Source organism: Equus przewalskii, chromosome 17 (assembly GCF_037783145.1).
Source record: "Equus przewalskii isolate Varuska chromosome 17, EquPr2, whole genome shotgun sequence".
NCBI lineage: Eukaryota > Metazoa > Chordata > Mammalia > Perissodactyla > Equidae > Equus > Equus przewalskii.
In genome coordinates, this window is record NC_091847.1 from 72,516,677 (window position 1) to 72,543,727 (window position 27,051).

At 35.1% G+C, this 27,051-nt stretch overlaps 1 protein-coding gene across 5 annotated transcripts in view; it reads right to left on the reverse strand.

Annotated features, from left to right (window-relative positions):
* BOLL (boule homolog, RNA binding protein) overlaps positions 1–27,051 on the reverse strand; it is a 96,013-nt gene that overhangs the window by 40,478 nt on the left and 28,484 nt on the right. For 2 of the 5 annotated variants that reach the window (XM_070580497.1, XM_070580496.1), the window contains exons 8-10: positions 24,884–24,931; positions 23,974–24,102; positions 18,442–18,540 (exon numbers count right to left, since the gene is read on the reverse strand). In XM_070580497.1, coding sequence (XP_070436598.1) covers positions 18,442–18,540; positions 23,974–24,102; positions 24,884–24,931 — 276 coding nt within the window. Of the gene's footprint in view, positions 1–1,150; positions 1,476–12,745; positions 14,566–18,441; positions 18,541–23,973; positions 24,103–24,883; positions 24,932–27,051 lie in introns of those variants that run through there. The other 3 variants (XR_011528503.1, XM_070580498.1, XM_070580499.1) reach the window with 3 other exon arrangements.

Here is a 27,051-nt window from a genome sequence, read left to right on the forward strand (position 1 = left end):
AGAATATTAATGTACATAGGGTCCTTGTATGCTAGTGTATATTCATACAGTCCTACTGTTCTCTTGAAACCATTGGACTGGCAAACATATTCATTATGGTTTTAAAGAAACACCTTATTTGACTCACGAGGAAAAACTTTGGGGTCTATGTCCTATTATTTCTGTTGCTGCTGCTGCTGAGCGTGGAATACATTTGGGGATGGAATAGGAGAGGGAGGAGATAGATTTATTAGGGTAATGCGAATATTTATGGCTTATCCCCTTCTCTCCTAAAATCGGAAAGTCAGTGAAAGAACTGCAAATGAATGTAAGATGGATTTTTTTATACTACTACAGAAATTTTAGTGATAAAAACACTTAGGATTTGTTCTGTAACTTTTGAACAATGGCTTTTCCTCCCCACCTATTTTCTAATTTTATAATAAGAATTGGCTTTAGAATCAGAATTTAAAGTTTTTCTTTGGTCTAAGAAATAGTTTTGCTTTTTATGAAAACAATGAATTTTCTTTTTTAAAGTTAATAACATTATATAATTGAATATATTGGTAACATAGAATTTTTTCGGTTAAAAGATTAAAGCATTCAAAGAACACTAAAATACAGTAGAATATCAATGTTATGAGATCATGTCAGAGGTGAGCCCTTCTTTTATCAAAACAATTCTACTAGTTGATCCATATTATATAAAATTTGGTGCCAAATGGCTTATGTTATAGGAAGGCTGCAGCATTATCTCAAATATTAGAGAAAAAACTTAACATAGTCAAATTAATCACATGAAAAGGCAAGAATACCGAACATGTTGATGGTATTTCTAATATTTGGAAAATGTTATAAAAAAAGCAGTATAAATACTATTAAAATTCTGAAAACCATGGCAGAAGCAAAATTAAATAAGGTGTAGCAGTAACAATAAATAAAAAATTAGACAAAAGCATATTAAATGACAAAATAGCAAAGTAGTAGAACTGAATTAACATTAAATATACTATATGCAAAAGGCATGAAAGTATTAAAAATTCTATTAGAATTAGGAATGACTTTTATCCTAAATATTAAAATAAATAGCAAAGAATGTGAAACATAACTTCTAAAAGGTTGAGAGGAAAAGAAATAACACAAAGCAGAGAAAATGAAAGACACCTCACTATTCCCAATGTGGTTATTATTTATGGAATGGATAAAACATGTTGTAGAAAATGTCACTGCAGTTAGATTAACACATAAAAACACCAACATGCCACATATACCTAATAATTTTGTAGAACAGCTGAAAAAACAAATTTCATCAAATTTAGACAGCTTATAGTGGAATAAATATGGTGAGGTATTAACTAACCCTAAGTTTCACAATGGGCAGCTTCTAGCCGGTTCGTTGAAGCTGGATCTCGGCCACACAAGGATCATTAGACAAGAAATCAGTTGAGCTGGACTAGAGCTGCCCAATTGTCTTAATAATGAATGCTCCACACTGTCTGTTAAGTAAAGAGAAAGAAAATATAGATCAGAAAAACTGAATGGGGAAAAAAAATAAGTTAGAGTAGATGAATGTAAGACATCAATGAACATTTACTAAGAACCTGTAGAACATGTGGTACTAATTATATTAAGAGTCTTATGAAGTGAGAGGCTAGAGATTAGGAAGGGTCCAGAACTCAGGAAAGGCTTGCTCCCTGATCTCCGAAAGCTTAAGATCTATTTTAGACCATCTCTAGTCTAGTGTCACAGTGTAAATGTTTAGTATATAAAAATGGAGAACAGGTCAACAGAGAAACAAGTGAGTTATAACATTACTTCTATTTTTGAAACTATTATTATGTGGGTTTTAAAAACATGTTTTTAAAAGGGGAGTAGAGTTTGGCAGAAGGCTATTTAGAAAGTTGTGCAAAACCCCAAAAGTACCCTTCAAGTTGGCATTGGTAGGACAAGCATATAGGTACTGATGCCATATAATACCGAGTAATTCATTATATCTGTGTCATCCTGAGATTTGCGTGTGTGTGTTAAGATTAGTTTGGGTCAAAGAAACAACCTAGTTGCTATTATCTTTTTGGCACTTTGGGCATAGGTCAGCTCCTAATTTAGGAAACCAAGCTGTCCTATGACATATTTTTAGTTTTGGATAGCCTCAAAATTTTCCATGTTTGTTTCAATCTCTCTACAGAAGTACTGTCTGATAAAACTTTCTATGTTGATGGAAAAGTTCTATATCTACACTGCCAAATATGGTAGCCACTAGCCACATGGGGCTATTTAGTACATGAAATGTGGTGAGTTTCTATTGAAGTGAATTTTAGATTTCATTTAATTTGAATTAATTTAAAATTGAAATTAACTAGTTTCCTGTGGCTAGTGGTTACCATATTGGTGACAGCATGACTCTAGGGGGTTCAAATTTGTCTGGTTTGCTAAACTCGATAGCCCTGCCTGGATTTCTCTGTTCAGTACTGTCCAATACCACTTACTGTTCACTGAGGTATTCTCAGTGTCTAGAATATTCATTAGCACATGGTAGGTGCTCAATAAATATTTGGTAAATGAATGAAATCTACTGTGGTAATATATAGCTATTCATACCTAGTCAACTACTCACAGCTTATTGGCAGTGTGCTCTGGTTCTCTAAGGAAAAACAGAGAAGTGAACTCAAACTAGTCTATGTAGGTGGAATTGCTTGGTTGAAGGCTCAATAGGCCTAGAGAGAATAGGAACAGTGCTTGCTTCATTATTACAGCTCAAAGAAAAGCAATATAAATAGTTATTATGTGAATCATTTAGGTTAAGTATGGGAAAACCGAAGGGAGAATACTTAATGATAAGGAATTTGGTAAGGATGTGAATAAGAGTTGATCAGAGTGATAAGAGGGGGAAAAACCTAACTTCAGATTAAAAAAACTAAATTCAAATTTTATGTATAAGTAAAGGATGGAAACTGAAGATAGAGACATCTTGAAGAAATATGAGCAAGCACTATTTGAAGAAAGTAAACTGGTTAGGCAATAATAAAGCTTAGAAAAGGGATTTGGTAGTAGAAAGAGAAATAAATATATTATTCTTAGCAAGTTAGTTGAAGAAGGGACACAAAAACAGTATACATAGATCATGTAGGATCAAGAGGTCAGAAAAATCACTGGTATTGTTTTGATTTTAGGAGAAACAGAAGATGGGCAAACTAACACGTAAGAGGTGAGGATTCTTCATGATTTTCAGTTTGAGGAGGTAGTGACCATTTATCCAAATGTTGTTGTTTTAGGGTTAAATTGGAAGAGAACCAAAGCCCTACGGTCAGATTCACTAACTTTGTTTTGTTTTTTTTGAGGAAGATTAGCCCTGAGCTAACTACTGCCAGTCCTCCTCTTTTTGCTGAGGAAGGCTGGCCCTGAGCTAACATCCATGCCCATCCTCCTCTACTTTATATGTGGGACGCCTACCACAGCATGGCTTGCCATGCCAAGTGATGCCATGTCTGAACCCAGGATCCGAACCAGCGAACCCCAGGCCGCCGAGAAGCGGAATGTGTGAAATTAACTGCTGCGCCACCAGGCTGGCCCCCAGATTCACTATTAAACACTATTAAAATGCAGAAAACTGGAAAATTCCCTTAGAAGACAATTTACAGTGCAAAGAGAATCATGTCATGATTAGTAGCTGGTAAAAGAGGAAGAAATATATTTCTGAAAGAGACACTGAAAGATCAAACTTAATGCAAGGAAAGAGAGCCACATCTGAAAATTAATAAAGTTTAAGCACAGGCTAGTTGACAGTACTGAATTAAAGAGAATCTAAGGGGACAAGACCTAGGTCAAGACCCTTGGGATTTGGCTAATAAGAAGTTGTCAAATCTTGGCAATAAATCTTAGATATGTAGTTTCAATAGATCTCAATACTAAAGGAACAATAATTTCATATGGAATGAAAAAGATACCCCTATACTCCTCCCTCATGTCTTTCCAAAATAGATAAATTTAAAATATTATTAGTGAAGTGTGGAATACAAAATCCTACTGCTTGTTATTATGTATCCTCAAAATGGGGGAAATTTAGGAAACAATTCTGTAAGGAATTAAGATTTGATGAGTTGAATCTTTTATTATGAAGATGGTCATCCAAGTAGTCTGAGTGCTGAGAGAAAAGAAAAAAGACTGGGGAAAAGGAGAAACAGTGTTCAATTAGAGGGAATGACAGACTCAGAATGTAAGGAAAGCAAGTGCTCAAACTAAGAATGAAAACACATAACTGGATAAGCAGATAAAATGTGCCACACAATAAGACAGATATCCCCCATAAAAGGAGTATAAAATTTACTCAGAATACTGTATCACCTCATACCTATCCTTACACAGTAATGAATAAATATCTCAAATTATCTTCATCCACACTTCCCCCTACATTAATTATCTTAGCTGGTAAGAACTCATGGCAAATGTAAATATTAAAGCAGTCCAGAGGCTGAGTCAAATAATCCATGTTAGGTTAAAAACAGATTAAAATGGGGCTGTCCCTGTGGCCAAGTGGTTGGGTTCGTATGCTCTGTGTCGGCGGCCCAGGGTTTCACCAGTTCAGTTCCTGGGCATGGACCTAGCACTGCTTGTCAAGCCATGCTGAGGTGGCATCTCACATGCCACAGCTAGAAGGACCCACAACTAAAATATACAGTTATGTACCAGGGGGCTTTGGGGAGAAGAAGGAAAACTAACATCTTAAAAAAAAAAAAAAAAGATTAAAAAGGGAATATAGTCAATAATATTGTACTAACTTTGTATGGTGACAGATGGTAACTAGACTTACTGTGGTGATCATTTCATAATGTATAAAAATATCCAATCACTATGATATACACCTGAAACCAACAGGATATTATATGTCAATTATACATCAATGAAAAAAAGAAAAAGAAAGAATCGGGGCCAGCCTGGTGGCGTACTGGTTAGGTTCATGTGCTCTGCCTTGGTGACACGGGGGTTTGTGGATTTTGATCCCAGGCGCAGACCTACACACAGCTCATTGGGCTGTGCTGTGTAGACATCCCACATGCGAAGTGGAGGAGGACTGGCACAGATGTTGGCTCAGGGCCACTCTTTCTCAGGCAAAAGGAGGAAGACTGGCAACAGGTGTTAGCTCAAGGCCAACCTTCCTCACCAAAAAAAAAACACAAAACACCCCAGAAAGAAAGGAAATAATTAAAAATGAAAATATAACTGAAGCGTTTGTATTATATTTCATATTACACTTTAAGAGTATACATGAACCTGACAATAGGTTAATTCAAGGGTCAGGAAACTGTGGCCTGCAGGACAAATCTGGCCCATCACTTATTTTTGTAAATACAGCTCTTAATGGAACACAGTCACACTCATGGTTTATATTTTATCTATTGTTATTTTCATGCCACAACAGTAGTGTTGAATAGTTGAGATAGAGACTGTGTGGCCTGCAAAGCTTAAAATATTTACTAATAGGCTCTTTTTTTACTTATTCAGGCTAGAAAGAAATTTTCAGGCTGAACACTTCTGAAAATCTAGGAAAGAAAACCTTAATAAGATGCCTTAAATTCAAATAGTGTATATACTCTCTCTTGTGGAAATAAATTATCAGCAGCCTTAAATCTATTGGATTCACCTTGATTAAATGAAAGTCAAAATCAGAAATTACAAGTTTAATAGAAATGTTAAGAGAAACTAAGAAGCTATTGATACTAATTCTTTTGAGACTACAAAGAACAGGATTAATTAGGTATATGTTAAGTTATATACGAAGATAAATGAGTATTTATGCACTAGGTACCATAATGTTTAAGTTAAATCTATACTTATTCTGTTTTACTGTCAGAAAGATTATTTATTTTGCTTGAGGAAGATTAACCCTGAGCTAACATCTGTGCCAATCTTCCTCTATTTTGTATGTGGGTCACTGCCACACCATGGCTTGATGAGCAGTGTAGGTCTACACCTGGGATCTGAACCTGCGAACCTGGGCCACCAAAGTGGAGCATGCTGAACTTAACCACCATGCCAGTGGACCAGCCCAAACATTTTTAATTTAAAGTGTAATTTTTCTAGTTTAAGAGCATATACTTTTCTACATTGTCTTAGATCTGTGAGTAGAAAATGGCAGAAATTGTACAGAGAAACCGCTATCTTACACTCTTTAGTCATACAAAAATTACACATACGTTAAATATAAATCATAACAGAGGCATGAATATATCTCTCTCTTTGTATGTGGGTCACTGCATATAAGCATAAAACTGGAATCAGAAACCTGCACCTTGCATGTTTAGAGAAGTGCTGCTAAGAGGAAGTTTACCCCTTCGATCCTGACAGATCTTTGCTCTACTATGTTACAGACCAAAGGGGAACAAAACCACTGACTTGTTTTGATTTGGAATTTAATCTGTCTTGTTAAGGGTTATAATAATTCTGGTTATTACATGAGATACATCCTAGGGAATATTTTGGTCCTGCTAAAGTTCAGATTTAAGGATTAGGGAAGAGTTAGAAAGCTATGAACTACGGTTAACTAGCTTATTCCAAAGCCCACGTCTCATACAACTGTAATATTGGATTTTATCAAATCTGAGACACGATGGACTGTAAGACACACCACTATTTTATGTATCACTTCCAAAACTAAAAAACATTGCAATCAGTTGTAAACATATCCTGACTCAAGAGGTTTTGAAATATGAAAAGATGTACATCTCAGAATCAATGAAATTTGGCATGTTTTATTTTTAATTTAGACGTGGTATCATAAGAAGCTTGAGTATGGAGGGACAGGAAAAACTCCCCCACAACTCCCCTTTTGTTAGAGATGGTGAAAAAAAAGAATATTTAATTTAATAAACTTTCAAAGTCAAAACTAGACCACAGGGCTGTTGTACACAGTTTTATATTTCTTCTTTTTATTTTTTTAAGGTTGAGTGTTCTATGTATTTTATAGTCAATATTTTTCTTTAAGTGATTTGGCAGCCCTCAATAGAAAATGGTGCCCCACTCAGGGACAGAAACTCTAAAACTACTTCTATAGTTTTCTAAAACTACACAACCCTGTAGAAATGCTCTACTATACAAGTTTTACTGTGTGTAAAATTATCTACTTTTGTTTATAGTGCATTTGTATTATAACACAGAAATCTTAATACACAAATGTTGATATATCATTAGGAAACAATATTTTCCTAAAACATATTACAGTAGACTAATAGACATTTGAGACATTAATCTTTATTCTTCCTAGCAAATTTCCCCTGGTGCACCAAAAGCCTTGGTGACTTAAAATAGAAAGATGGAGAAGAATAATGTAGATTTAATATTTTAAAAATAGATAAAATATTATAGAAATAGAAAATAGAAATGAAATATTTCTTACAATAGGTGGAACAGAAGTCTTTGGGTGGTGAACAAGCTATAGTCTACAAAGAAATTGACGATAATGATGTACACTTGAAATTTATATGTTATAAACCAATGATACCTCAATAAAAAATAAATTGAAAAAAGAAAAATATGGAAATATTCCTTGGAAGAATTTGAGCCTGTTGTTTTTAGAAGTGTAAGTCATTTTTAAAACTCTAATGATTATAATTTTAAGGATGTTAATTGGATTTATTGCAAAGTAGCAAATTCAGATGTCAAAACTGTCTTGAGGCAAGAAATCTAATCAACGAAATAGAAGCCTTATTCAGAGCTCAGAGCACGTCTAACTGCTATAAAAAATTGCCAGAAACTGCTCATCAGCTGTAAGCCACAGGCTACTATACTCTCAAATCAAATGCATATATTGTAAAGCAGACCAATACAGAAACTACTAGGTTAATATAGTATTACTTAGGGCTATCATTCCCTAATTCAGCAGAATCACATCTTATACAGAATTAAGTTTTAAAGTCAATAAAGCAAAATCACATAATGTCAAAATTATCCCACTGAATTAGACTACAGGAAGGAATAAAAGGAAAATCTTTGTGTACTTGGGCACTTGAAGTATTATGCTTTTAAGGTCAATACCAAATCCCCAGGTAAAAAGGGTATAAATGGAGAATTATAAAGTGTTTTGTTTTCTTAGATTGTTTTTCCATTTTTGCGTTAATATGTGTCTAATAAATGTGTCCTTATGAGAATTAATTGAGATACTGGAAATTGGGAAAATTATAATTTGAAGTTCATTTTCAAGTTAAATGTTCATTTTATTTAATTCCAATATACACTATCTATTCATGAAAACATTTGATATTAAGGATATTTAACTACTTGCCAGTCTATGAGGAATTTCCTCTAATTAAAGCACTGATTGGACTTGAAAGAAAAACTCAGCTATTTGCCTGGTACACCTTACTGTTTGGAAAGACCGTATGGTTTAAAAGTAAATGGGAAAGGGATATGACCTACCACCACTGTCTATTTCTAGCTCAGAGACCCATAACGTGCACTCACCTAAAAATTAGTGATTATCTCTACTTTATAAAAAAATTCCACTACTATCTTCTTCCTAACCATTTCCTCATTTCAGTATCATTAACACTTCTTATAAAGCAATTTAGAGACTAAAATTCCTTTATATTCAGCAAGACCTCAGAGTTAAGGAGGACAAATGGAAAGCCCTGTTTTCTAAGGGCAAGGACAGGAAAGCCTGTGCTTTGCAGTTCCAGGCATGCAGGCGGGTATAAGTTTTCACACGTTGTATGTAGTCAAACTGTAGATAGCCTCAGATTCTAAAGTATTAATTATTTTACTCAACAGTCAGAGAAGTAGGCAGCAGGAGCAAAAAAAGCTCACCTAGTTAGGCACCTCAAATTGCACATGTTCTGAGTATCAAGCCTCCTCCTTGCTATAAATCTAAGAGGGGGGACAGAGGACAGTAAGGTGAATCCAGGACCCATGAACCAATCTTTAGAATCATCATGGATAGCTCTCCATTCAAGGATAAGTAAATAGAAAAGCAGACACTGTATGGGTCCTGTGAAAAATTTTTTGCATATGGCACTACATTGAGGGCAAGGATAAACAGCATATATATGTATATATATTAAGAACATATATATGAGGAAATTAAATAAATTTTTAAACATATATCCCAATTCCCAGTAATTACAAACTGAAAATCAGGAAAGATGAAATAGTTGCTGGCCAGTGTAAAAAAACATGGTATGAAACTATTGATATGATGGAAAGAATTAAATTCATCTTTGCCATAACGGCCAGTAGTCACTAAAGAAAATCAAACCCTTGATATGGGTCTTTAAAAATCCTCCCAGAATGCAAAAGAAGATAACATGAAAGATGAAATGATGAAAGATAAAATGAGAGAATAGAGAGAACAGAGAGACAAGTAATTCTCAAAAAGAACACAGAACAAATTGAACAAAAAGAATGAGCACCCTGGGTGGGCCCAGTGGCATAGTGGTTAAGTTCGTGTGCCCCATGTCAGCAGCCTTGGCTTTGTGGGTTTGGATCCCCAGCATGGACCTCCATACCACTCATCACACCATGCTATGGTGGCATCCCATGTACAAAACAGGAAGACTGGCACAGATGTTAGGTCAGCAAAAATCTTCCTCAAGCAAAAAGAGGAAAATTGGCAACCGATGTTAGCTCAGGGCCAATCTTCCTCAACAAAAAGAAAGAAAGAAAGAAAGAAAAGAATGAGCACAAGTTTTAATAGTAAAACAACAATGCCCTTGATTTGTTTGAATTTACAAGTCAAAAGGATCCACCATGCTTCAAACAAAATTAATGAGAGGCAATCCATGAATAAATATCCTGGCAAATATCTCTTTCCCTCCCCTCAAACATCCTGGTCCTTTTAACTTTTTTTAATCATTTATTTAAAAATAATTTTAGACTTACAGAAAAGCTGAAAAAATAGTACAGAGTTCATGTATCCCTTCATCCAACTTCTCCTAATTTTAATAACTTGTATAATCATAGAACAATTAGGAAAAACAAAAAATGAGCATTGGTACAACACTATTAACTAAACTACAGACCCCATTTAAACTCCATCAGTTTTTCCACTAATGTTCTTTTTCCATTCCATGATCTAATCCAAGATCCTGCATTACATTAATTTGTCATGTTTCCTTATTCTCCCCCAATGAATGAAATTTACACAGTCTTTCTCATCTTTCACAACCCTGACACTTTTAAAGAGTACTGGTCAGTTATTTTGTAGACTATCTGTCAATTTTAGTTTGTCTGATATTTTCTTTTGATTAGATAGAAGTTATGCATTTGGGACCAGAATATCAGAGAAGTGATGTGCCTTTTCAGTGTATCTTATCAGGGGATATGAGATGCCAATATATCTGAGGAGTGGTAATGTTAACCTTGATCACTTTAAGCATAAAAAATAACTTGCCCAAGGTACCATAGCTCCTAAGTAGCAGATCTAGGATTCTAACCCATGCATGGTCTCTGCCACAGAGGAAAACTTAGCTGGCCCTCTGAAACCCTAACAGTGAAGCTCAGTGACAAAACCAACTACACACAAGAACTTCCCATTAAGATTTTAGTGTCTCCCTCTTAAATAGGGACATATAGTCACATTAGAAGAAAGCCTCCAGAATGAGAGACCAAAACAGAGAAAAAAGAAATTCAGATGAAACATATGATGCAAGGAGCAGACGAAAATATACTACTATAATATACTGTATATACTATAACTAATACCCTCTCAGAAATAAGAAAAAATTAATGAGAAGTGGTCCATGTAAAGACATCTTGGCAAACACTTCATTCTCTCTCAAACATCTTAGTCCTTTTAATTTTTTTTAACTTTGCATTTTGAAATAGTTTCAGATAGAAAAGTTTAGAAATAATAGAGTTTCTGTATATCTTTGACTGGAAGACACTGGTACAGGAAATGAACATTAATACAATCCTTTTAACTAAACTACACACCTTATTCAAATTTCACTAGTTTTTCCACTAATGTGATAGGTGAAATAAATTACATGTGAAAGGGTTACATATTATAGGCAAAAACTTTCAGAAAACATAACAACAACAACAAAAAAGACAGAGGTGAATAATAATAGAGAAAAACATAAAATTAGGGGCCGGCCCCGAGACCGAGTGGTTAAGTTCACGTGCTCTGCTTCGGCAGCCCAGGGTTTCGCTGGTTGGGATCCTGGGCGTGGACATGGCACCGCTCATCAGGCCATACTGAGGCGGCATCCCACATGCCACAACCAGAAGGACCCGCAACTAAAAACACACAACTATGTACCAGGGGGCTTTGGGAGAAAAAGGAAAAATAAAATCTTAAAAAAAAAAAAAGATAAAATTATAAGAGTAATCCAAGAAGTCAAATATTAATTCCAGAAAAGGAAATAGACAAAATAGTTTGAAGGAAATCAACAAAAAAAATAACACAAGAAAATTCCCTAGGGAGTTAAGGACAAGAGTCCCTAGATTAAAAGGGCCTACCAACTACTTGGCACAATTACTGCAAAAGACTCATATTAAGGCAAATTATCGTGAAATTTCAGAATGGCAGGAATAAAAAAATCCTAAACGCTCCTAAAGAGAGAAAACAGATATATACTAAGGATCAGCAACACTGGAAGCTAGAAAACAATGGAGCAAAGCTTTAAAATTTTTTACAAAAATTTCAATCTAGGATTCTATAATAGACAAGTATATTTCATACAGTAGAGTCTCAAAAGATTTACCTCACATGCATCCTTTCTCAGGATGCTACTGAGCATGTATTTCGCCAAACAAGAGAATAAACTAAGAAAAGGCATGGGATCAAAAAAAAAAAAAAAAAAAAAAAAAAGAGGCATCCAACACAGGGCAGAGGCAAAGAGAATTCCCCAAGAAAAAGAAGTCAGGATAATGGCTGTTGGGCTGATTTAAAGAGCAACCAGTCCAAAAGAAAACAGTTCAGTGGTTACCAGGGGAAGGGGTATGGGGGGTAGGCACAGGGGGTGAAGGGGAGCACTTATGTGGTGACAGTCAAGAAATAATGTACAACTGAAATCTCACATATAAACTATTATGAACTCAATAAAAAACATTATTGCAAAAAAAATTAAAAAATAAAGAGGAAGGAGTCCAGATTAAAGTAAGACTCAGGATGGTTCTCTGCAGGAAATAATTCTTGTGTAGAAAATTATATTCAGTATCTTACAAAGCTGTTCAAAGGTATGGAGAGACTTAGCCATAGGTTTAAAGAAAATTAAATGAATGGTGAAAAAGGAAGCAAACAGTGAAAAACAAAAAGTTGTTCAAGAAAGAAAATGTAATTATAGCACACCACTTGGCTCATTAGTGAACAGTATTTACTTAAGCATAATTATGAAAATAACAAATGTAAGCAAAACTTATGACACAAAGAGGAAGAGTGAGGAAATCAGAGATATAAGAGAGTTAAAATCCTCATCTACCATATAATAAATCATTAGATAATAATTGCAATTGTTAAGTTAATAGCGACAGAAATATGGAAGTAAATACTGGAAGAAACAAGTGAATGTAGCCACCTCTCAAGAAGAGAGGTGGGATGGGGGGCCCTTTTTTCCTTATCCTTTAGCCACTATTTGACTTTTAAAACTATGTATATATTACTTTAATAAAAATAAAAATTAACTTCAAAAGAGCAAAGAACACCAGATTGAGTGTTTCCAGACAAGATATATAAGGCAAATGTGAATAATAATAGGGAAAAAAAACCCTAGGATGATGTTAACATACGAAAGTAAATTTCAAAGTAAAAAGTATTAAACAAGACAGAGAAGGCCAATTTATTGTGATAAAAGGTTAAATTTAATGAAAAGCCTAATAATGTAACATGAGAAACAAAGTAAAAACTTCTACAAATACCAGGAGAAACACAATTGTGCTGGGAGACTTTAATATCATGATCATACTCAGATTTCAATAATTAAGACCTAAATCATATTATAGATGAATAATACATAGTGAATTTTTTGCCTTGCAAAAAGAAAGCTTTTTCTTTTCTACCATCCATAGATCATTTCCAAAAACTGGTAGTATTTTAGTCACAAAGTAAGTCTCTATAAATTCAATAAAGTGTACTGGTCATATTCTCTGGGTGTAAGGAGTATCAGGTATAGTCAAAGAAGAGCATTGTGCAAGGGAGAAGTATTGAGAGACTGACTCCCGGCAGGCAAAGTTGCCTGCTGAATTGGCAATAAGTGGGTTGATATAGCCTAGATGATGGTGCCAAGGGCTCTATGTCCTTGGCATGAAAACCCCACTCCTTCTCAAACCACTGCATGAGCCAGGGCCTAGTTTGGCCCACTATTCACTCCTCTATTTTTTTCCCCCTAAATATTACCAACCATCTTAAGCTGATGATACCTGCAGGAAAAATGGTCTCCAGGCAAAAATCATAAAACATCTGAGAAGAACAATATAATAGTGACCCCCAAAAAGAGAAGAACATTATTGATATTAGTTGTTCCTTACATATGTAGCTTGAAGAAGCAAATTTTTAAAATAAATAATAAACCCATTAGCTTCATGCATCTTTGAGAGAATTATCTCAGACTTCACACTCATGCGTAAGTTTTTTTTCCTTTCTCTTGATCTTATCCATTTTTAAAAAATAAAGTTTACAGATAACTTTTACCTCAAACTTATGTTACCTTGACATAATTACATGTTAGTTGACAACGTTTTTTTCTACAACAATTTTTTTTATAATTCAGCTATAATTGACATATAACATTATATTAGTTTCAGGTGTATAACATAATTCAATGTATGTATATATTGCAAAATGATCACCACCATAAATCTAGTTAAGACCCAAAACCTCACATAATTACAATTTTTTTCTTGTGATAAGGACTTTTAAGATCTTCTCTCTTAGCAATTTTAAAAATATACAATACAGTATTAATTATAGTCGCCATGCTGTACATCAGCAGTCCACTTAGAAATGTCTTCTATATCTTTGTATTACCAAGGCAGTAATTTTCTGCTTACTTTTTCATTACTCAGACTTAAGATAGGATTCTATCAATTTGAATTAGTTTTCTCCACAAAAATATATTGAAATATATTGAAAATTTCTTATTCTCCTGGCCATTCTTTCATCAGTACTTGAGACTTTAGTTATACAATTCATGAAACAGTATTGTTTGAGCGTGTCGTATTTGTTGCTTATCTTTAAAACTTCAGAATGAACACATTAGTAACAGATTTTAAAATACTTGTAAGTTGCAAAACATCTTATCTTTCTTTATTTTTTCTGCAATGAAATGTTCTCAACCTAAACAGTATTAGCTCTTCATTGCCAAGTGAAAAAGCCTTCCTGTTTCATCTTGTAAACCTTTAAGGAAGAGTCCTTTATTTCACTCTGGAAATTTTAACCAAGGTTTATTTAAAAGCTTCCTCTCTCAACTTTAAAAATTGGCCAAATGATTTTTACTGTAAAAATATTTATAGGATATATGTTCTGTTTCATACTATCAATTTTGTCTTTTTCCTATAATGCTTATACCACATGGAGGTTACCTCAACTCCTTATTTTCACTTCCTATCTTGACTTTTGGTAATTGTTTTTCCTTTTTTGAATGCTCCTTAAGAAAGTTTCTTAAAAATAAGGAAAGAGAGGCAAAATCAAATCAGTTTGTTTATCCTTCTAATCTGACAAAAAACATTTAATTGGAGGATGAGATTAAAAATATAGCTAAAATAAAACTTTAAATTAGTCACTGCTATTTCTGTCACATATTACTATGTACTGTCAAATCTGGCAGAATCTAAATGAATTATAGGCTACTAGTTAATTAATAAATCACATAAATAAGCTGCCCCTTGTGTACAGACATATCATATGGACTCTACCATATAACAAGCCTTAAATAACAACTCATCCTCTGCAGTTCAATTCATCATTTATTGAACATAGTATTTGAAAAATAATATTTGAAGTGCTATAGGTACAATTAATAAGACTTCACCCTCAAGATTACAGTCAGCTCTGTTCATGCCCTGAGTCTATAATTTTCTTCTAATCTTAACTGTTACATTAGAATTGTCAATGGCTACTTAGTTTACATATGGCAAAATTCGTGCTGACATGTACTTTTTATTGAAAGTAGCAGGGCCTGACAAATTTGTTTGTTTGTCTTGTTTTGGAATAAAGTAAAAGGAACAAATGAGGAAAATATCAAAATATCAATGGATCTTTTCTAGAATATCAAAAACATTGTAACATTACATTAAAAAATTTCTTGTGTGAACATTTAGTGGACTCAAAGGTATCATTTCTCTATTTTGGAATGTCATAAAAATTATTAATCAGGAACAAGGCAAGGATGTCCCCTCTCACTCATCCTTCTCAACATTGTACTGGAAGTCCTAGCTAATGCAATAAGAGAAGAAAAGGAAAGGAAATAAAAGTATACAGACTGGGAAGGAAGAAATAAAACTCTCTCTGTTTGCAGATGACATGAATCATCTATGTAGAAATCTGAAAGAACTGACCAAAAACTCCTGGCATTAATAAGCAATTATAGGCTGCAGAATACAAGGCTAAAATGCAAAAGTCGAATGCTTTTCTTTCTTTTTTTTAAAGATTGGCACCTAAGCCAACAACCATCACCAATCTTCCCTCTTTTTTAACTCTGCTTTTTCTCTCCAAATCCCCCCAGCACACATCTGCACATCCCAGCTGCAAGTCCTTCCAGTTGTGGCATGCGGGACACTGCCTCAGCACAGCTCAACAAACGGTGCCACATCCGCGCCTAGGATCCAAACCGGCAAAAACCCGGGCTGCCAAAGTGGAGTGCACGAACCCAACCACTGGGCCACAGGGCCAGCACCTTGAATGCTTTTCTATTTACCAGCAATGAATAAAAAAATGAAATACTTAGGTATAAATCTAACAAAATATGTACAACATCTAGATGAGGAAAACTACAAAATCAAAGAACTAAATAAATGAAGAGATATTCTATGTGCATGGATAGGAAGACTCCATATCAAGATGTCCGTTCTTCCCAACTTGATCTACAGATCAATCAATCCCAATAAAAATTCCAGCAAGTTATTTTGTGGCTGTCAAAAAGCTGATTCTAAAGTTTATATGAAAAGGTAAAAGACTGAGAATAGCCAACATACTATTAAAGGAGAAGAACAAAGTTGGAGGACTGACACTACCCAATTTCAAGACATTATAAAGCAACAATAATTAAGACAGTGTGGTATTGACAAAATAGATCAATGGAACAGAACAGAAAGCCCAGAAATAGACCTACATAAATATAGTCAACCGATTTTTGACAAAGGAGCAAATGGAATACAATGGAACAAAGAGTCTTTTCAGCAAATAACGGTAGAACAACTGGATATCCACATGCCAGAAAGTGAATATACACACAGATGTTACACCCCTCACAAAAATTAACTCAAAATTGACCACAGACCGGGGCCGGTCCCATGGCCGAGTGGTTAAGTTCGCGCGCTCTGCTACGGTGGCCCAGGGTTTCGCCAGTTTGGATAATGGGCGTGGACATGGCACCACTCATCAGGCCACGCTGAGGCGGCATCCCACATGCCACAACTAGAAGGACCCACAACGAAGAATACACAACTATGTACCAGGGGGCTTCGGGAGAAAAAGGAAAAATAAAATCTTAAAAAAAAAAAATTGACCACAGATCTAAATTCAAAACGTAAAACTATAAGACTCCTAGAAGATAACATAGGAGAAAATCTAGATGACCTTGGGCTTGATGACTTTTTAGATACAACACCAAAGTCACAATCCATGAGAGAAATAAATGATAAGCCAGGATTTATTAAAATTAACTTCTGTGAGAGACAGTATCAAGAGAATGAGAAGACAAGCCACAAACTGAGAGAAAATATTCGCAAAAAACATATCTGATAAAGGACTGTTATCCAAAATATACAAAGAAGTCTTAAAATTCAACAATAAGAAAATGAACAACCTGATTATAAAACGGGGCAAAGGCCTTAACGGATCCCTCAACAAAGAAGATATACAGATGGCAAATAAACATATGAAAATATACTTAACATCGTATGTCATTAGGGAAGTGTAAATTAAAATGAGATGCCACTACACATCAATTAGAATGGCAAAAATTCTAAACACTGGCGACACCAAATGCTGAAGGACTGTGGAGCAACAAGAACTCTCATTCTTTGCTGGTAGGAATGGAAAATGGTACAACCACTTTGGAAGACAGTTTGGCAGGTTTCTTACAAAACTAACCATACTAACCATAAAATCTAGCAACTGCACTTTCAGGTATTTACCCAAATGAGTCAAAAGCTTATGTCCATACAAAAACTTGCACACAGATGTTTATAGCAACCTTTTTCATAATTGCCAAAACCTGGAAGCAACTAAGATGCCCTTCAGTAGGTGATTGGATAAATAAACCATAGTATATCCCGACAATGAAATATTATTTAGTGCTAAAAAAAAAATGAGTTATCAAGCCACGAAAAGACATGGAGGAACCTTAAATGTGTATTACTAAGTAAAAGAAGCAAATGTGAAAATGCTACATTCTGTGTGATTCCAACTATATGACATTTTGGAAAAGGAAAAACTATGGAGACAGTAAAAAGATACAGTGGTTGCCAGGGGTTGTGAAGAGGGAGAAATGAATAGGCAGAGCAAAAAGGATTTTTAGGTCAGTGAGACTATTCTGTATGATAGTATAATGATGGATACATGTCATACATTTGTCAAAACCCACAGAAGGTATAACACCAAGAGTGAACCCTAATGTAAACTATGGACTTTGGGTGTTAATCATGTGTCAGTGTAGGTTCCTCAATTACAACAAATGCACCATTCTGGTGCCAGATGTTATTGGAGGAGGCTATACATGTTTGGGGGTAGGATCTAACTAGATTACCACTCTTTGACCTGGATCTGATTTAGGATGCATGAGCACAATTCCAAAACTGGAAGAACAGATAATGAATTGTTTTCATCTCTCCATAAATGTTACATGCCATTAACATAGTTAATCCAAATCTGAGTATATGAAATATCTAGGCAAATTCACAGAGACAGAAAGTAGATTAGAGGTTACCAAGGACTGGAGGGAGGTTGGGAATGGGAAGTTATTGCTTAATGTACAGAGTTTCTATTTGGAGTGATGCAAAAGTTTGGAAATAGTGATGAAGTTTCACAGCATTGTAGATGTAATTAATACCACTTAAATGGCAAATTTTAAGTTATATATATTTTATCACAGTAAACAAACATTTTTGACCATGTGTGGTTTATACCTTATTCAAAACTAGTAAGAATTATAGTTAACTTTGTATTTTCTTCACATGAAAGAGTTCACTAATTCTGTACATCTGATCACAAACATGATATAACTATGCGAAGTTGTTCCTTTTCAGAAGAGAAATTTAGAAAACTTGAAATATGACTGAAGAAAAACAGAAAAAAGGTCAAAACAAACTTCTTACTTTAATTGGTTCAGGCTGCATCACAGGTGCAGGCATAGCAATGGCACTGGGAGCATAAACCTGGTGATATGTTGCTTGAACTCCATGATCAGAATAAGGCTAATACAAAGAGAAAAAAAAATGTATTGCATTTCATTTATTAATTCAAAATATTTACTCAGCATTACAATGTACTAAGTAGACATTTTGCTACACCATGGAGAAACACAGATGAAAAACACATTCCCTATCTCTGATTAACTTATGGACTGGTCAGGTAAAGACAAGTAGTCAAAATTACCATAAGTCCCAGGAGACACGTGTAGGGATGCATGGGAGAAAAGAAAAGAACTACTTAATTCAGCTTAAGAAAGTTGGGGATGTGGTCATGGAAAGTTTTCTAGTGGAGCTGATACCCGAATTTGAAGAATTAGGGAAAGAAGGTGGGAATAGTATACACAAAGGCATAGAGGCAACTAAGAACGTACTCCACATGGGAGATCTGTGCAGGTTGTTTGGCATGGCTGGAAGGAGGATTACACACTAAAAGACAGCTGCAGGATGAGGCAGTCGAGCAACAGGCAGGGAACAGATCACATAAAGGCAGGTTTATGGCTTGTCCAACAGATGGTGGTAGCATTCACTGAGATATGCAATACAGGAAAAGCAAGTTTGATCTTTATGTAACTTTATTTGAGGGGGTGGAAAGAAGTCAGGTTTATGACATATAAAATTTGAGGTATTTGTAGGAATTCTAGTAGAGGCATACTGTTGATAGAAAGCTGGATGGCTGTAGAGCAGCACTGTCCAACAGAAACATAATGTAAGCCACATGTTATTTAAAATTTTCCAGTAGCCATGTTAGAAAAGTAAAAAGAAACTAATGAAATTAATTTTTAGTAATGTATTTTACTTAAACCAATATATTCAAAATATTATACCAAAGTGTAATCAATATAAAATTTCTGATAAATTTTACTTTCTTCATATTATGTCTTCAAAATTGGTGTGTATTTTACACTTACAACACATCTCAATTCAGACTAGCCACATTTCAAGTGCTCCACAGCCATATGTCGTGTTGGCTGTCGTCGTAGTGGACAGCGCAGGTCTAATACTCAGGACTGGGGTTGGGGCTAGAGACATAAGTATGGATGATTACGTTAGAGTGAGCATGTAGGGGGAAAGAATGAAGAATGAGATATGAAATCATGGGGAGGAAAAGATCAACTTATGGAGGAAAATAAAAGGAGGTAAAAGGATTGCCAGAAGAGAGCAATATTATGGAAACCAATGGTAAGAGAGTTTCAAGGAGTATGTCCAATGTCTGTGAGAGGTCAAGTAAGATGAAAAAGGAAGAAAAGTGGTTGGCAATTAGGAAGTGATTGAGGACCCTTATCAAACGTAATGAAGGTGACTCCATTGGGTGAGGAATGAATGGGTAGTGAGGCAGCAGAAATATTGAATATAGAGTACCTTTTCAAGCTCAGCTTTGAAAGGTAGAAGAGAATGAGGGCATGGGTGGTGGTGGGGGTGTCACAGGATAATAATAATTGCCTTCTACCAGGTACCAGGCACTACACAAAGAACTTTGTATACAACAACTCTAATCTTTACATCAATCCTGCAAAATGTCCTCATTTTACAAGTGTAGGAATTATGAAACCAAGACTGTGACAGATTAAGCAATTATCCAAAGTAACACACTAGTAAGTGGTGAAGCTATGAACCAGTGGAAAGAAAAAGGTTTGAAATATAAGAGAAAAGAAGGACAATGGATGGAATAAAGTCCCTAAGGAAGAGGGAAGTGATAGTATCCACAGCAAAGAGGCAGAAATAACCTTGGACAGGACTGAAAGTCACCAAAAAAATATAAGAAGCTGAGGATGAGTTATGATTCAGGTAAGTTTGTATGTTGGGAGCTGGAGGCTGAGTTGTTTTCCACAAAGTATTTTCTACTTACTCTGAGGGGAGAAGGCAAAGCCATATTTTAAGAGTGAGGGGGAAATAGCCATTGAAATAAGTAAGAGATGATGCTAACTTACATTATTTTTTTAAGGAAACCTAAGTATAAAACTCACAAAGTAAGTCCTGCATTTTTTAAATTTGGAGAAAAGACACTTAAAATACAAACCACCCCACTGTATTCATTAACTTATATATTAGACTATATCTTCTACCAGAAATAATATTAAAATAAAAGCATGGATGTATCATTTGGTATGGAAAATTAACAGTACCAGTTATAAGCTAATGTAAGCAATATTTCCAGAAAAATCTTATTAGATCTCACTAAATAGTGAATATAATCTGATGATAGTTATCTGATGTCAGGAATTAAGAATGTGGTTCAAGGCAAAAAGTATATCCTGGCTAAAAATCTAACGTAAAAGCATTCTTACCTCATTGCCCCACTTCTTGAAAACAAGAAAACAACAAAGAGCAAAAGAGATTTTTTAAATGCCATCATCAGTTAAACAAGGAAATGCCCCATGATCCCCAAATCACAATGTAGAATGTCTGCCAAATGCTGTGCTATTTGAACCAATACAAGGGAGGATTCTGAAGCTTCCTCAGACATCAGGAAGGATACAGAGTTCTCTAAAGGTCAATGTTCTAAAAGATCTAGTCAAAGATTCTTTAGAGTCTCAAGTGTAGAGGAGTGTCAAGCCAAGGCAGAAGCAGGGAATATCTCCACAAAGATCTAATTTCGCACTACTTAATGGCAGGGGAAGTAGAATTGAAAGAGAAATCATGTTTTCACCATTTCTGTTGTCTACTTACCTTGCCTTATGGCTGAGGAACACTGCTGGAGACGAAGCAGGGTGAACGTGGAAAAGAAAGTAGCAATTACTACATCCCAATACAGAAAAGCAGTGATAAAAGGGACTTTACTAGGAGCCAAAATGATCTCTAGAATGCTAAAAACTGAGAAAACAGCATCTCAAGCAGGAGACGTAACAGACACAGTGTTAGGATGCTTGAGATAACAGCCTCCTCCTCCCACCCTGTATTTTGACAAAAAGCTGGCCGCATTTAAAGATTAGTAAAGATGGGAGGGAAAAGCAAGTAACCTAAGCAGAGATACTGCCTCTTCTCATCCTCTCAACACCATCAAGGAAGAGCAAAAAGTTTATGAAAATGATGAGAAATTATCCCAGAAAATAGTGGAAAAGTTCAGAGAAATATAATTCTTTTGAATCTTAAAGAAATTATAACAACATCATCTCTAAAAGAGATTTTAAGCCAACAGACAACATTTATAGACAATGATGAAAGCAAAGTGGCAGAGCATGGGACAAAAAAGAAGACAAAAGTAAAACAGAGATGAAAGCCTCGTTAGTCATAATAAAAAGTAGACTAAACACAATGAAAAATACAGTCATATTTGCCTTGAAAAAGCATATAAAACATAAAAAAGTACCATGATAAAAAAATTACCTGAGAGATGACAGATATGAAAGACAAAAAGAGATCTAACATATGCGTAATTGGTATTCTTGAAGAAGAAACAGAACAGAAATAAAATTTCCTTTTGCAAAGCTCTAACAAGAAAAAAGAAACCCTGGAATAAAAACTAGTCTGAAAATCAAAAGGGCAAATTGTGTTCCAGGAAAAATATTACAAAGACTGATAAATTCCAGGATGTATCCTGGTGAAGTGATTTCAACCTAAGATAGACTTTTCAGGCATGTAGGAAGAAAAAGCAAATTTTGTACAAGGGAAAATCAGGCTGGCTTCAAACTTCTTCACAGCTACACTCAACACCAGAAAAGAGTAGACTAGAAGTGCTGAGAGAAAAAAGTATTGTTATGGGTTGAAACGTGTTCCCTCAAAACTTATATGTTGAAGTCTTAACTTCAGTATGTCAGGGTGTGACCTTATTGGGAGACAGGTTCTTTACAGAAGTTATTAAGTTAAAGTACAGTCATTAGGGGGGAACTTAATCCATTATGACTAGTATCCATATATAAATGGGAAATTTGGACATAGAGACAGGAAAGAGAACGTGAAAACACAGGAGAAGATGGCTATCTACAGGCCAAGAGGAGAGGCCTGGAACAGATCCTTTCTTCACAGCTCTCAGATGGAACCAATCCTGCCAAACCTTGATCTTGGACTTCTAGCCTCCAGAACTGAGACAATAAACTTCTGTTGTTTAAGTCACCCAAGTTTGTGGTACTTTGTTTCAACAGCCTTAGCAAATGAATACAAGTATGATTCAGCTATTTTATAGCTAGTCTTACTTGCTTTCAGATTTATAGACAACAAACATGTTGAGCAAACAGGCAAGTAAGAACTCAGGGAGTGTAGCATCCATAGCCTTCTTTAACAAAGAGTACTTGCAGATTCAGTCAATCAAGTAATAAATGGAGGGTGAGATGAGGAAGGGAGAAATTCAGTAAAAGTACTAATAGTAAACATTAAGATCAAACTGTAGGGGGCTGGCCCTGTGGCACAGTGGTTAAGTTCAGGGTGCTCTGCATTGGCGGCCCAGATTTGCAGGTTTGGATCCTGGGTGCAGACCTACAGCACTTGTCAGCCATGCTGTGGTGGTGAGTCACATAGAAAAAATAGAGGAAGACTGGCACAAGCGTTAGGTCAGGGGAAATCTTCCTCAGGAAAAAAAAAGATCCAACCATGGAAATTACTGTTCCAGAACAAAATTATAATGTTATAAACTTTAGCAATATAAAAAAATTACAATAAACTCAAATTGAGAGGTGGGTGCTAATTTCCTAATCTTTCACAACACTGACTTTAAATATACTACATACAGTTCCTGGCACATAGATGGTGAGGTTATTAGTAATGGTTCAGGAATATAATTTAAAGACACGAAAGATGATAGATATAATTTGTAGCTATAAAATAAATTTGATTTACATTTTTGAAGGAAGAATATTCTTTTAGGTTTTTTTCTTCTTTGACAACTTTTATATGCTTTCAATTGACAGAATGTTAGCAACAATACAGACTGACAGGCAAATCAGAGGAAGTAGAAGCACTTGGTATCTTACTCTTTCAAAAAGACTGAGTCAGGGATTAGTCTAGTACAGTGAACAGTTGACTTTAGAAATGGTTCAGAACTAGTTAGTGAAGAAATCTAAGATCTAGCATTCTTAGATATAAAAAGAGGAAACGCCATGAATAAATCAAAGAAAACCTAAGATGTGCAGCTTCAATGAGAGTCTTGAACAAATATTTTTAGAAAAGAAAAAGAAATAAATGTTAAGATGAGGTAATCATAGGGGCTGGCCCCATGGCCGAGTGGTTAAGTTCGCCGGCTCCGCTTCAGTGGCCCAGGGTTTCAGTGGTTCGGTTCCTGGGTGTGGACCCAGCACTGCTCATCAAGCCATACTGAGGTGGTGTCACACACAGCAGATCCAGAAGGACCTACAACTGGAATATACAACTATGTACTAGGGGGTTTTGGGGAGAAGAAGAAAAAAAAAGAAAAAATGATTGGCAACAGATGGTAGCTCAGGTGCCAATCTTAAAAAAAAAAAGATGAGATACTTATAGATAAATTACTTTTAGACTAATACATACCTCTGCAACTGAAGCTTCCATCAGAGACAGTGGAGGAGGAACACATCCACCATCTTGTGCAATTTCCATTGGTTGATAAATAACCTCAGAAGGTTGCAGGTATAAGAACGGAGCAGAAGAGGCAGGAGACTAAAACACAAAACCATATTTCTATTTCAAATGTGATTAGTTATTTCAATTAAACCAAATGATTACCCAACAAATGAAAGAAATATTTGTTTCATATTTTCCTAACTTTCTTTTTCAGGGATGGTACAGAAGTATCTTAGAAGCAAACTAGGATCTCTGGATTGTTATAAATTCCAGTTGTGTAGATGTCATTAAAGAACTTTATCACCAGTAAGTGCTAAAAGTTCTTAGTGCTTCAGAACCTCATATATAAATTCAGATAACAATTATATTAAGATCACTGTTAAAGGTTATAATATTATAAGCTATAGTATATTGCATAAGCATCTATCCTCAGTTTTGTGACTTCCCAGGGAGGTAGGAAATGTCATTAAACAATCTTTTTCGTGGTACACTATTTGTTATTGAAAGTTGGGAGATGAAATACTTATTTAGGAGCATAAATCAAACTGAAGCAAAATCTGAAGCTAGAAAAATGCTAAATTTTCCAATAATACTAATTGTAAAAATAATTTTTCATGTTTATATAGCACTCATTTATAAAATGCTTTCACTTATACAATCTCATTTGATATTCACAAAAATCATGTGAGGAAACTTACAAAGGTATAGTATCATCACTTCCATTTTACAAATAAGGAAGCTGAGAAATACAGTGATTCAACAAACTGCCAAAGGCATCACAGTTAATAAATAGAAGAGGAAGGTCTCAAATCTAGTTCTCCTGACTTTAATATTTATGCAGTCCTCACAAAAACACAATGAAAAAGCTAATATTTACCTGAGGAACACCCCACTGCCACTGTCCTGGTAGACATTGTGCAGGGGCCTAAAATGAAAAAAAAATAACACAGATTATAAACAAGGGTTAAAACTGGTTATCTATATGCAGAAAGTTGAAGCTGGACCCCTAGACCTCAAATCATATACAAAAATAACTCAAAATAGATCAAAGACCCAAACGTTAAGAGCTAAAACTATATAACTACTAGAAGAAAACATAGGTGTAAATCTTTGTGAATTAGGCAGTTTTTAAAATTATGACACCAAAAGCACAAGCAACAAAGCAATGAAAGAAAAAAGAGATAAAGTGGACTTTAACAAAATTATAAACTTTTGTGCTGCAAGGGACACCATGAAGGATGTGAAAATAAACCCACAGGATGAGAGAAAATATTTACAGATTATATATTTGATAAGGAACTTGTATGTAGAATATATAAATAACTCTTATAACTTAATAATAAAAAGACAAGTAACCCAATTTAAAAATGGGTAAGGGATATGAATAGCATTTCTCCAAGGAAGATATATAAAAAAGGCAAATAAGCATATGAAAAGATATTCAACATTATTAGCCTCAGGTTATGGAAATCAAAACTACAATGTGATACCACTTCACATCCACTAGGATGGCTATAATCAAAAAGGTAGATGATGAGTGTTGGCAAGGATGTGGAGAAATTAGAACCCTCCTAAACTGATGGGAGTGTAAAATGGTACAGCATTTTGGAAATCGATATGACATGTCCTCAAAAGGTTAAACACAGAGATACCGTATAACTCAGCAATTCTACCCCTAGATATAAGATCTAAGAGAAATGAAAAGATGTCCACAGAAAAACTTGTACATGAACGTTAAGAGCAGAATTACTTATAACAACTAAAAAGTGGAAACATCCCAAATGTCCATCATCTGATGAATGGACAAACAACACGTGGTATATATCCATATAACTGAATATTATTCAGCCATAAAAAGGAATGAAGTACTGATACATGTCACCATATGGATAAACCTTGAAAACATTATGCTCTGTGAAAGAAGCCAGTCACAAAAGACTATATAATGTAGATTCCATTTATATGAAATGTCCAGAACAGGCAAATCTATAAACACAGAAAGTGGATTACTGGCTGCCTAGGGCTGGGGGTAGGGGAAAGAGGAGCAATTGCTACCACGTAAGGTTTTTTTTGGGAGGGGGGTGATTAAAATATTCTAAAATTGACTGGTGTTATTTGCACAATTCTGTGAATTTAGTAAAAACCACTCCATTGTACATTTTAAACAGGTGAGGTGTATGGTATGTAAACTATATCTAAATAAAGCTGTTATTTTAAAAAAGATGGTCAAATTACTTAAGGTACTTATTGTAAGATGACCATATAAAAGATAGACTTTTTTTTTTTTTTTAAAGATTTTATTTTTTCCTTTTTCTCCCCAAAGCCCCCCGGTACATAGTTGTGTATTCTTCGTTGTGGGTTCCTCTAGTTGTGGCATGTGGGACGCTGCCTCAGCGTGGTCTGATGAGCAGCGCCATGTCCGCGCCCAGGATTCAAACCAACGAAACACTGGGCCGCCTGCAGCGGAGCGCGCGAACTTAACCACTCGGCCACGGGGCCAGCCCCTAAAAGATAGACTTTTTATTTCTTAAATTAGTTGTATTATTTCTTGATAATAAATCTTGTATCTTTACGTATTTTCCATTTTTTACAATCTTTTTATTTATTTATTATTTATTTTTTGAGGAAGATTAGCCTTGAGCTAACATCTGCTGCCAATCCTCCTCTTTTTGCTGAGGAAGACTGGCCCTGAGCTAACATCCATGCCCATCTTCCTCTATGTTCTATGTGGGACGCCTACCACAGTGTGGCTTGCCAAGCAGTGCCATGTCTGCACCCAGAATCCAAACTGGTGAACCCCAGGCCACTGAAGTAGAATGTGCGCACTTAACCGCTGTGCCACTGGGCTGGCGCCTCCATTTTTAATAAAGTCTTTTTTCATTATTAAAGTCAAAAAACAAAAAGAAAAGAAAAAGAAGACCCCATGGATCTACCATCTAAACTAAATCACTATTAATTTAGTGCTGACCACTTCAACTGCTAATGGATAATATCATTACACTACACTGATGAACAAGATAACATGAAGTCTATGTTCTGCATACT